The sequence below is a fragment of the Diceros bicornis genome, chromosome 6 (genome assembly GCF_020826845.1).
Source record: "Diceros bicornis minor isolate mBicDic1 chromosome 6, mDicBic1.mat.cur, whole genome shotgun sequence".
Classification (NCBI taxonomy): Eukaryota; Metazoa; Chordata; class Mammalia; order Perissodactyla; family Rhinocerotidae; genus Diceros; species Diceros bicornis.
In genome coordinates, this window is record NC_080745.1 from 65,484,865 (window position 1) to 65,497,179 (window position 12,315).

General features: G+C 36.2%; 1 protein-coding gene across 6 annotated transcripts in view; it reads right to left on the minus strand.

Moving 5' to 3' along the window:
* ERLIN1 (ER lipid raft associated 1) overlaps nt 1-12,315 on the minus strand; it is a 35,606-nt gene that overhangs the window by 12,253 nt on the left and 11,038 nt on the right. For all 6 annotated transcript variants that reach the window (XM_058543771.1, XM_058543770.1, XM_058543772.1 and 3 more), the window contains exons 6-9: nt 11,881-12,006; nt 10,123-10,196; nt 3,366-3,424; nt 1,375-1,466 (exon numbers count right to left, since the gene is read on the minus strand). In XM_058543771.1, coding sequence (XP_058399754.1) covers nt 1,375-1,466; nt 3,366-3,424; nt 10,123-10,196; nt 11,881-12,006 — 351 coding nt within the window. The remainder of the gene's footprint in view (nt 1-1,374; nt 1,467-3,365; nt 3,425-10,122; nt 10,197-11,880; nt 12,007-12,315) is intronic.

The following is a 12,315-nucleotide window of genomic DNA, read 5'->3' on the forward strand; positions in this document are numbered from 1 at the left end:
ACTACCTGTGGGAAAGCTTTTCTTTTCTTTTTTTCGCTATTTCAATCTGTTAGGAACCAATTTTGTAAATTACAATAAAAATGAATTACTAGGAAAAATATCAAAAAACAAAACCATAAGCTCCAGTTTTTTATTATAGATTCAACAGACAAAATTATTGTGTTAAAATGCGGTAAGAACTTCTAAACACTTATTCCCAATTTCTGTACTCATCTCATTGTGGATCAAAAACAAAAAGCTGGTGATAGAGCACCAACTCCCACCACATGTTGAGTAGCACTAGTCTAGGAAAACTCTTGCATGTGCACAAAAAGACACGGATAAGGGAATCACTGCAGCACTGTTTGTAGTAAGGAAAAACTAGAAACCACCTAACTCTTCATCAGTAATCCATCAGAATTAACTGAGGTTCACTCATAGAATGAAATATACAGCAGTTAAAAATGAACTAGATCTACATGTATCAATATAAATAAAACTCAAAACAATGTCAGTAAAAAAGGCAAGCTGTGAAATAAAAGGTAAAGTTTGATACCATTTTTGTAGTTTAAAATAATTCTATGAATTATTTATTGCTCCGTACTGATAGTAAAGGTATAAAAATATGGACAGAAAAGATATACATCAACTTTAGAATAGAAGCTACTCTGAGAAGACAGGTAAGAAATAAGACAATGGAAGGGTACAAAGGAGGCTTCAAACAGATACACAAATTTTTTCTTAAAAGAAAATATGATCTGAAGGAAATATGGCAAAATGTTAAGCTTTCATTATATTGTTCTCTATACATTCTTGCATATTTGAAATATTTAATAAAAAACTTCTTAAACTTTCAGTATCCCAAGGAACAAACAAATGAGAGCCTAAGATGGCAGTTTAATATACGGTACCTGGAGTGTTAGGGAAGCCACTGTGATACAAAATGTGCTATAAGCACTCCTGCTGTATTTTCGAAGACATCTATCTATCTATCCAGGCAACATCTAACTATCCAGATAAAACTAGACGCATGTCAATAGCAAGGATGCATACTATAATCCTGAGCTTTGGCCAGAAAACTTCCTATTCTCAATCTGTATAAACAAAAACCCTACTCCACAGAGGCTAAAGCTGCCCCCAAACCTTATCCACTCTCCCCCTCCTTGAAAAAGACAGCAGTGGGAGCCAACACCATGGTGGAGAACCAAAGCACTTCATTAAGTACCAGCCTCATCTACTTTTAAAGGCTTTAGGACATCAGAACATACAGAGGAGTTTCCAGAGTTCTCCACTATGTATGATGCAATCTTATTTGAGTCCCATCAGTATCCAATATAGGACAAACTCCTAACACATGTACTTAGAGACGTCCATTTCAGAAAGAAATTCAAGTACCTATAACAGCCTTTTTTCTCTCTGTCTCAGCTTCTTTCTCCACAACCTTTTGTTTCTGTGCAGCTATAAGAAGTTTTGTCTTCTCAGCCTCCCTGTGGAGCAAAATATTACAAAAATTAGAAATGATGTGCATCACAGACAGTAATTCTGACTCTATAGTGAGTCAGAGAACCATTTTCAATAAGAACTTTCTGACCCATTAAGGTAGGCAAGAGGAGCGTTACCCTATTTTACTTACAATGAATCTGAGGCTGAAAGATTAAATGATTTGCCCAAAGTCACTCAGACATAGGAATCAAATTTAGTACATCTGAATTTTAGTCTGACCTCTTCCTCTAATTGTATCATGGAAAGGCCTGTGATCTGGAAGTATCTGGAGTATAAAAATGCTTCCTTTGCTTTTAGGCCTCCAACTAGCCCATACAGCACCTCTGGACCAATTAGCATAAGGCACCAACCTCTGGGAAGATGCAGTCCCTCAGGCGCATGGTTTGGCAAGTAGAAGGGAGCTGGATTTCAGCCCCTCCTCAAGCAGACACTCTCGTGTAGTGGCTCTATTTGTGGTACAGAAGATATATCTAGGCGGCAGTTATTAGATGGTGAACTGGGGTTCAATGTAAAGAAGAATCTTCTAAGAATCTGAACTTTCTAATAATGGAAATGGCTGGCCTATCACTAAGCATGTACAAATGACGACTGGGTGACCACATGGCAGAAATGGTATAAAAACAGATAACTATTGGGTAGGAGGTTAGATTGGATGATCCCAAGGTGGCTTTTAATTCTGGAATTCCAAAAGTCTACAAAATTAGCAAAGATCCAGAATTATCTGCAAAGTAACTCCAATAGTTTCCCCAAAACATTTTCCCCCAGACTCTCCCCTTTCCTCCTGCCAACAGTGATAAAGGCATAAAATGATATTCTGGATACTCTGAGTTATTTGACGGCAGAGAACACAGAGTATTCATCTTTCCATCACCAGAAGCTATCATATTTAAAGCCTAAGACATCCTGAGCCTTCAATAAAAATTTTTTCTGTAAATGGATCAGACCCATGATCTATCCAGCCTGGCACTCTGTGCTTTATAGTTTTAAAAGAAGAGTTCCTTTTCTACAATGAAAAAGAGAAAATAAAACTCTGCATAATAGAAGATACAGACTTGGGAACGATAAGGATTCAGAAGTGTATCACTCCATAAAGAAGTACTATTACTTCTTGTGCTGCCTGTATTTATACATCTGTTGTATTCTTGACTTTTGCAAAGTTATTTTTCCAGCATTTCATATTTTTCCTCTTAACATATCACCCAAATTTCCTCAAGACTTTTGTTTCTACTTTTCAGTACCTGCCACACAAGAATAATATTGCCATTTCAACTGCAATGGGTATTCCCCTAAAAGGGATTTTCTAAAATACTTAGAAACTAATTTCATGTCAAGCAAGTAACTTCTCATTCCCAGTCAGTCCTGGACACATAAAAGAGAAGACAACCAGAAGGCAACTCAGGCAAAGCTTCCCCAGAGGCAAATTATAAAGATCCAGGTCTAATTTTAGATACACAGTCACATACAATGGAAAACCAAACTTTATACCAACAAGGCGTCTTACCATTATAACACACTAACAGAGTACAGGCACTCTCTTCAACCTTAACAGCTAGGACTCTTTCTCTCCTATACTAATATTTAATTCAAGGTATTATTCACATCCAAATTATAGCTCGTTAGGCTTCAACAATAGTTCTACAGCAAACTGCATCCTTAGCCACCGAAGGTGCTCCTGAAATGTCTATACATAAAGAGAATACTAATAAGAGTGTAGTGGGAAATAAGATACCAGAATAGGCAATATTACTAGAAATAAAGTATGGAAGACAGATACAGACTCCACCCCAGAGTGCAATCTCTCACACATAAGTCTCCTCTAGAATGTATATTAATGTGTAGACAGCCCTAAATAAAAATATTGGGATCCCATGCATATTACTCACATTAACTCAAAATTTCTTCTTATGGCTTCTGGGATTTTGGGTTTTGTAACACGCACAGCCTAAAAAATAAAAGTGAAAAAGCCAAAGTATATTTGAAAAATAAATCCTCAAACTAAATCTACAGAAGAGCTCCTCAAATGAAACTAATAAAACAACTATGACACAGCTGCCTACTAACGTGTGGGAATTCCACTAGAAAATCTACTTTTCATGCCATCACACCAGGAATCAAAGATAAGCTGCTTCTTGTTTCCTTAAAAAAATGCCTGGCTACAGGAAAAACCACTCTACCCACTGCGGAAATAAACTCCAAGGTTCTCCCTTAAAAGACCTTTCACAAAGCTCTTTAGTTGGATACTTTTGTTTCCTTTTCAAACCTGCAAACCAAAGAAACAGAAAGAAGGCAAAATTCCAAGATTTAAATTGTAAAGTAGGAAACAGTTAAAAACAAAAATAAAAACAAACAAAAAACCCAGGTCAGTAAAGCAACTTAGCACAGTGGGCAGTAACTGAATTTACCACTTCCTAACCTGCAATCACTCAGTACTAGCTGTAAATAATCAGCCTAACACTGAAGGAAAACAAGTATCTATTAACAGTTTACATTCTTTCTTCCTAGAATCTCACTTAGAACAACGTCTACTTGTCTCTGCACACCTTGTTTACTAGACACTTTGTTTCCCTAACCAGAGTGTACTTGGACATAATTAAGATTATCTACTTGAAAAGTGCAATAGTTTTTTGAAGGCTAACTTTTCTACATTAGGACTTGATCTCTCAAAAGCTTCTCATTTTACTACACATCCCTCACCACCCACCTACACTGCAAAAGCACACAAACCTTGCTGATCTGAAGAAAGTTATAATTTACCCCCCTGCAAACCGGCTAAACTTTTAAGCAACATACCTTTCCCTACGTAAAAGAGAACAGTCAAATCTGTACACAATTTTGAGGACTATCATAACTAAATACAAGAATTAGAGTGAAATGGAATAAGAAGCTGGGGAACTGCGGTAAAAAACTCATTACATGCTGAAGGTGACGCATGTGAGGCCAAAAGGAACAACACATGGAGATATCCACAAGACAAAAATTCAGAACCAGAATTTGTTGAGAGATGCCAGATTTCACTATGTTGACTCCCAGAAATACAGATGACTTCCAATATGTTTTAATATGATTCAGAAGGAAGCACTGTCATATTGCATTTAATTAGAAAGACTGGCCATATATCTTTTTAGTCTTATAAAAAGATGCACAAAATAGGACTGTCTTCTTAAGACTTCAATCTTGCTGTATGAGGCTGAAGAACATACTACACACTTGCCAATCTTGGGAAATCTCATAATTTTCAAATACGTGAAAATATAAACACCCACTGTAACAGATACCATGAATAAGTTGCACCATAAGAGATTTAAGAAATAAAATGACAACATATCCAAAAACAATGGCCAAAAGACACACACACACACACACACACACACACACACACACACACACAGTGGGTGGAGAAAGGGAAAAATAAGGATGAAACACGTATTTGTTGAAACTGACCCTTGGGTCATAAGCATATATTTTAAACCAAAAAAGCCCGCACATAATATAGTCACTCCCTTAAATAACATAGAAAAAAATTACCAAGGAAGCCTATTTTCACCACTTTAATTTGCCACTGTAGTTGTTCAAGAGGAAAAATGGGGCATAAACATAGAGAAGGGAAAAATTAAAATAGTGATTGTTACAGAGAATGTTCATTCAACAACAAATATTAATTGGGTGCCTAGTCTGTAGCAAGTGCTGTTTATTCTAGGCACTGTGGATACAGCTATGAACAAGGCAAGGGTGCTCTCAAGGAATTTAAAATTTTAAAGGGAGAAAACAGACAACAACAAAAAGCAAAAATATGAACAAGAGAATTTCAGTTATTAAGTGTTATGTGAAGAATTAAAATAGGATAATTTGGGGACTGGGAAATACTAGGTTGTGGAGGGGGAAACCAAGATTTTTATTTTGGCATAATTATATAACTAAAAAATCTAAGGAAATTCATGAAGTTTCAGTCAAGCAAGATAAATAGTACAACTGCTGTACAACATTGTACCTGTAGTCAATAATAACGTACTGTACACTTTTAAAGTTTGTTAAGAGGGTAGATCTCATGTTAAGTGTTTTGACCACACACACGCACACACACACACACACACAAATTTAAGGAAATTAACCAAAAAAATTACTAGCGACAGTGATTTCAGAAAACTTGTTAATGTACAATAAATTCACCAAGAATCACTTGCATTCCTCAATGCTTAAAAAAAAAAAGACTACATATTTAACAGCATTAAAACATTAAATCCATGAGTATTAATTTAATTTGGGATATGAGCTTCTCACCTAGGTCAGAAATTCTAAAAGAAACAAAAATGACAATGATATGATTAAGTTAAGCCATAAACTATGTTTCTAATTTTAAAACTTATATGCCAATTTAAGTATCTGATACAGCTTAAAAATATCAATAACGAAAACTCATTGGAAGAATATGCTGGTAAAAATATCAAAGGCATTTGTGAAAAGACAATGTGTCTTACCAGATTTTAAAAGTGAATAAAAAGTTGAATTATCATAACCATATGGTAATGTGAAAATAGGAAGGCTGAAAAATAGACGAAGTTCTAAAAATGCATTCCAACTATCATTAAGAAACTATTTTATAACAAGACTAATGCAACCAAAACAATGGAGATCTTGATCAACCAGTTTAAAAATGTATTATAAAGTGAAATTTTTTTATTCAATAACTTTTTATAAAAACAACAAATAAACATAACTAAATTTAAAAGATCCTTCTTGCTGCTGTGCAGAAAATGACGTGACAAGGGTAAAAGTGGAAGTGAGGAAACGAGAAAGGAGGTTACTGTAGAAGTCCAGGCAAGAGATGGTGGCTTGGCTTAAAGAGGTGACAGTGAAGATGGAGGTGGTGACAGTTTTAGATGGATTTTGGCTGTAGAATCAGCAGGATATGGGGACTGATTAAATGTTAAGAGTGAGGGGTTACTGAAGATGCCCCCCGACACATCTAGATTGGTCTGAGGAGAAGTGACATTTACTAACAAGAAGGAAAAACCAGGAGAGAAGTACATTTGACGGGGAAAGACCAAGGGCTCGATAACTAACGAAAGAATACGAAATAGAAAGAGCAACAGAACAGAACAAACTCCAAAAAAGACTCTACTACATAATGGAATTTGGCATACAATATAAATGGCATTTCAAACAAGGGGGGAGATGGGGGCATAAATTATTCAGTAATTATTGCTGCTACCAAATTGGGGAGAAGGAGGATTGGAGCCCTACCTCACAACTGACATCAAAATAGATTCTAGATGAATTCAAGACTTAAACCTAAAAATACAACTGTAAAAGTAGAGAAAGATGGCGTAATTTCTGATTTAATTTAAATTTCTAGATTTTAAAGTGGTGAAAGGCTATTGAAGCATGCCAGCACAGCAAAACACCATAAAGAAAAAATACTAAAATTACTACATAAAAGTTTAAAACTCCAGAATTGTCAGGGGGGAGAAAACTTAAATGGCAAAGAAAAAACTAGGATAAAATGTTTCCTATGCATTTAAAAAAAAGTTGCAATAATTAACATATTAAAAAATAGCTTATTTAAATCAATGAGAAAAACAAACAAACGACAACTAAAAAATGAGCAAACACAATAAACAATTCACAAATGAAATACAAATGGCCAATAAATATCCTAGGGCATTCAACCTCAATAATTAATACAAAACACCAGATTTTCTCCAAAAGAATGGGAAGAGCAGGTGTGCACCTGCTGATTATTTCGGTACAATCACTCAATCAAATGTGTAGGAACTATAGCTCACCCACACTGCTGATGAGACAGCATAAGCTGCTAAAAACTTTTTTGAAAGGCAATTGGGCGATATGTACATAAAGCCCCCAAACGGGGCATACACTTTGATTCATCAATCCTACATTTAAGAATTTATCCTAAGGGAAAGATTTTAAACAATGCATGTATAAGCTTGGTCATCGCAACATGCATGTAATAGGAAAACTGGAAGCCACAGAGATTAATTAAATAAAACCATTAAAAGTGATGATGCAGCAAATCTTTACTTAAACTTGAAAAGATGCTTATATATACTGTTAGTGAAAAAAGCAGCTATGGTGTGACTCCACTGTAGTTTGCAGTATTTATATCTATATATAAACATATGTTCCTCTACTCTTCTATTAAGAAGAGTCTGGAAAGATATAATAAACTATGAAATATGTTATCTCCGCATAGTAAGATTCCTGGTGAATGTGACTTTGTTATTCATCTTTTTCCTAATATCTAATTTTTTAAACAACATATATAACACGTGGGTATAAAAATATCCAGGATATACAAAGTACTACCACAAATCAGTAAGAAAAAGAAAAACAATCCAACAGACAAATGGGCAAAGGATATGAACAGGCAATCGACAGAAGAGAGTACAAACTGCCAAAAAAAAAAAAAATCAAAAGATGCTCAACCTCATTAATAACTAAGAAAATGCAAATCAAAGAGAGATATAACTTCATACTTATCCATATGGCAAAAATTAGCATGTCTGATTGCTTCAAATGCTGGTGAGGTTGTGGAGAAACAAGTATTCACATATACTGCTGGTGAGAACGTAGATTTGGGGCTGGCCCGGTGGCATAGCAGTTAAGTGCACGCCCTCTGCTGTGGCAGCCCGGGGTTCACAGGTTCGGATCCCGGGCGCATGCCGATGCACCACTTGTCAAGCCACGCTGCTGCGGCATCCCATATAAAGTAGAGGAAGATGGGCACAGATGTTACCCCAGGGCCAATCTTCCTCAGCAAAAAGAGGAGGATTGGCATTGGATGTTAGCTCAGGGCTCATCTTCCTCACAAAAAAAAAGAATGTAGATTTGCACAGACACTTCAAAAGATACCTTATACATACAAGGAGATGCGTCAGGAATGTTCAATAACTATCATTTATTAATAGCAGAAAACTGTTAACAATAGGGAAATAGTTACATAATATAAGGCAAGGAATTCTAGGGAGCTGTTAAGAATGAGCTAGATCTCCAAGTAACAACCTGGGCAGAATCTAAGAATCTATGACATTCACATTTAATATCTTTATTTATTTATTTATTTATTTTGTGAGGAAGACCAGCCCTGAGCTAACATCTGATGCCAATCCTCTTCTTTTTTGCTTAAGAAGACTGGCCCTGGGCTAACATCCGTGCCCACCTTCCTCTACTTTATATGGGACACTGCCACAGCGTGGCTTAACAAGCGGTGCGTTGGTGCGTGCCCAGGATCCGAACTGGATGAACCCCAGGCCACTGCTGCGGAGTGTGCCCACTTAACTCCTTGCGCCACGGGGCCGGCCCCCACATTTAATAACTTTAAAATTGAAAAGCTACTTCAGCCACAGCTGAATGGACAATAAAGAGATTTTACCAAGTTAGCTCTGGACATTTCAAATGTCCACTTAACTTTGGTGGCTCCCCTTCAGGCACCAGTCAGAGATAATGGCACAGCTTGAACAAGGACAGCAGAAAACCTTTGCCATCTTTCCCGTCTTGTTTGAGATCACACATGATCACTCACAGTGAATGCACACTCTCAGCAGCAGTGCAACACTTGAGACAGGTGACACCAAAGAAAGCTTTACCTTTAACTGCAGTAATGTTCATCAAATCAACCAACCGATATAGAAATTCTGAGAAAGGACACTACAGAAGCCACATTACCACTTCTCAGGTAATCCAGATCCAGAACCATGGCTTTCAAAAGTCACTGACCACAATCACAGTAAGAAACGCATTTTACAGTGACACCCAATGTAAACACCTAACACACCCATGTAAAACAAACAAAAGTTTCACAGAATGATACTTAAACTGACCACACGCCATGCACTCAGATTTCTTTTCCTATTCAATTCATTTTATTTAAAATGCTGGTCATGATCCACTAACATTGATTTTAGAATGCACTAATGGATTTCAACCCAATCTGAAAAAATATTGACCCAAAAAAGCAGGCATAGAATCTCTCACCCTTCCATCTCTCAATGCCACCACCACCACCACCACCACCACTAAATTCATCTGCTACCTTGCTTTTACTTAGGCCATCCCATCCACTAGAAATATCTTCCTTACTCCTTTCCCCCCTATAAATCCTATTAATTCTTCCAGACCTACCTAAAATCCCAACTCAATCATCGTCGTTTCCACGCAGACTCTCTTGAAATGTTCTCTAACTCTAAACTCTTATAGTAATAATCATCCAATCAATTCATCTGTCAATTAATACTTTGTGACATCTATTTTATCTTGAATTACTGTTCAAATCTTATACCTGAAATCCTTTTTCATAATCTTACTGAAGGCAGGATTACTCTTACACTGATTTATAACCATTACTGTATCTTAATAATGCCTCACACACAGCAGTACAACGATTTTATTTCCTGGTAAGAGCCTCAGCTTATCTGCTCCCTCTAAGAGTTCAGAAGAAAATGTCACCCATGGTAAGTTAGAAGAGTATTCTATTTTGGCAGACACCTAAAGTCAAACTGAGAAAGGTATTCTATAAATCACCATAGCACTTTAATTAAATAATTAATGAATTAGTCCAATGAAAGGACAATTAAATTCAAAGCTCTCAAAATTCCCAGAGAATTTCCTAGGAAAAGGGCTTACCTGTATGGTGAGGCCTGGGGCCATGACGTTTAAATCTTTCTGCAGAGCTTGCTTCAGATTTTCATCTATTTGATCTGTTTTTAAAGCCAAGAACAACAGCTCTTGTGATACTCAAAAATTTTTTTTACATTGTATTAATATTGAAACAAAACCAATCATTATTAGACCTAAAGTTTCCTTGGTACTATTCTTTTACAGAGCTTAAACTGCTTCACCTATATATGAAAACAAATATATATGTACTTAGTTTTCCTTTTGTATGAGAGAAAATATGACGAATTATCAAAGAAATTAAGAAAGATGACAAGCAGCTAGGCTAAGTTTATCCAATAAACGGAGAAGTTAGGTCTCTAATATCTTAATTCAGTGTTGTTACTTAAAATGTCTTGATCCTCATTAAAAAAAAAGTTTCTATCTTCAGTCAATTTTTATCCAAATCCCCAAATAACTAATTTCACTTCCATGGACCTCTGCCTATTATTTTGGATTTAAAAAGAGAGAGAGGGGAAAAAGAAAAAAAAAAGGCTCATAGGAAGGTTTTTGAAGCACACAAGAATCGACAATAAAGATGTCACTTCACTTGGCTTTGTAACTCATGAATTTTCTATCCACCTCAACAGTACTTTCACCATTATTAAAATGACCAGTGACGTAATAAATCAGGACAGATCAGTTTCCTCATGCACCACCCCAGTATGTCAAACACCAATGAGGAATCAAGATTTCTAAACTGATTAACCAACCCTATGCCTATCTCTAAGAAATTCACTAGGAATCCGAGGAGGGAGAAGTAAGCAACCATTAGCAACAACCCAAACCTTGGTCAGAGCTTTCACTGTCATAAATGAAAAGTAACTTGTACAGAAAAGAGTTAACATAGCAGGCCTGAAGCTGTGATCCTTAGAAATGCCTGTTTGCAAGCTGGCCCTTGGCTGTCACCTGGGAACTTGGAGAGGATTCCCACTATCTCCAGAACTGATAAGAATGACTCACTGTACCTAAACTGTTTATACAAACAACGTGGTTTATACTAAACTCCTGCTTTCCTTCTGGGAGTCTGGAATTTTCGTATGTGCTAGGCAGAGGGTGCCTACATGACCAGCCCCCAATAAAAACCCTGAGCAGTGAGTCTCTAATGAGCTTCCCCAGTAGATAACATTTCACATGTGTTGTCACAATTCAATGCTGGAGTAATTAAGTGTATCCTGCATGACTCCCCTGGGAGAAGACTCTTGGAAACTTGTGGCTGGTTGCCTTCCGACTTCACCCACATGCCTTTTCCTTTTGCTATAACACATCTTAGCTGTGAGTACAACTTACAAACTGAGTCCTATCAGTCCTCCTAGCAAATCTTCAAACATGGGGGTGGGTCTTGGGAAACTCCAAGACACAGACTTCTAAATTTCCCCAAATTATCTATTAAAATAGCAACAAAGCTAATTTTCAGTAAGTTATCATAGTAAAAACAGAATATAGTCTGTAAGTAATGACCTTTTCCCAATCTCTACCAAGTTATATATTGTGCATTTCAGAAAATGGTTATCATTCTTAAAATATCTTATCTGAGTAACTATCTGCTTAATTTAATCATAAGAAATTTAAAACTTAAGATACAGAATATTCTCAAGACAACTGTTCTATTATAAATTCATAAGAAATGCTCAAATAGCATAATTTTTATTAATAATATTATAGTGTTGTTTATGGACACTATAGTATAGTGGTTATTTACATATCTAAAACAAATAAGACACTTACCAAACAATTCAATGTAAACTTCTTGAAGTGTGTGGGCACTGCAAAACTGGTTCAGTTCATGGTGGATTTTATTGAAGATTAAGGTCTTGTCATAATCTGCTGTGTAGTTCCTCACAATATCAAACACTGAAGGACAGGATAATCCATGTTTACCTGTGTATCTTCTAATTCAGCCAATGTAGAAGTTACAGTGACATAATATACATGAGGAAAAGTGCCAACGAAATAGTGAAAACATGAAACACAACTCACAAACCTTGATGTGCTCCTCGTGCTCGATATTCCATATATTACTACATATGCAATTCTAATGGGCAAACTTGGAATTCCATACTAAGGAGAGTATACATTATCTTGGAAGTAATAAGGAGCTGTCAAAGCTTTCAAACAAGGGCACAATCAATTAGATTTGTACTTTGGCAGCAGTGTGAAGAT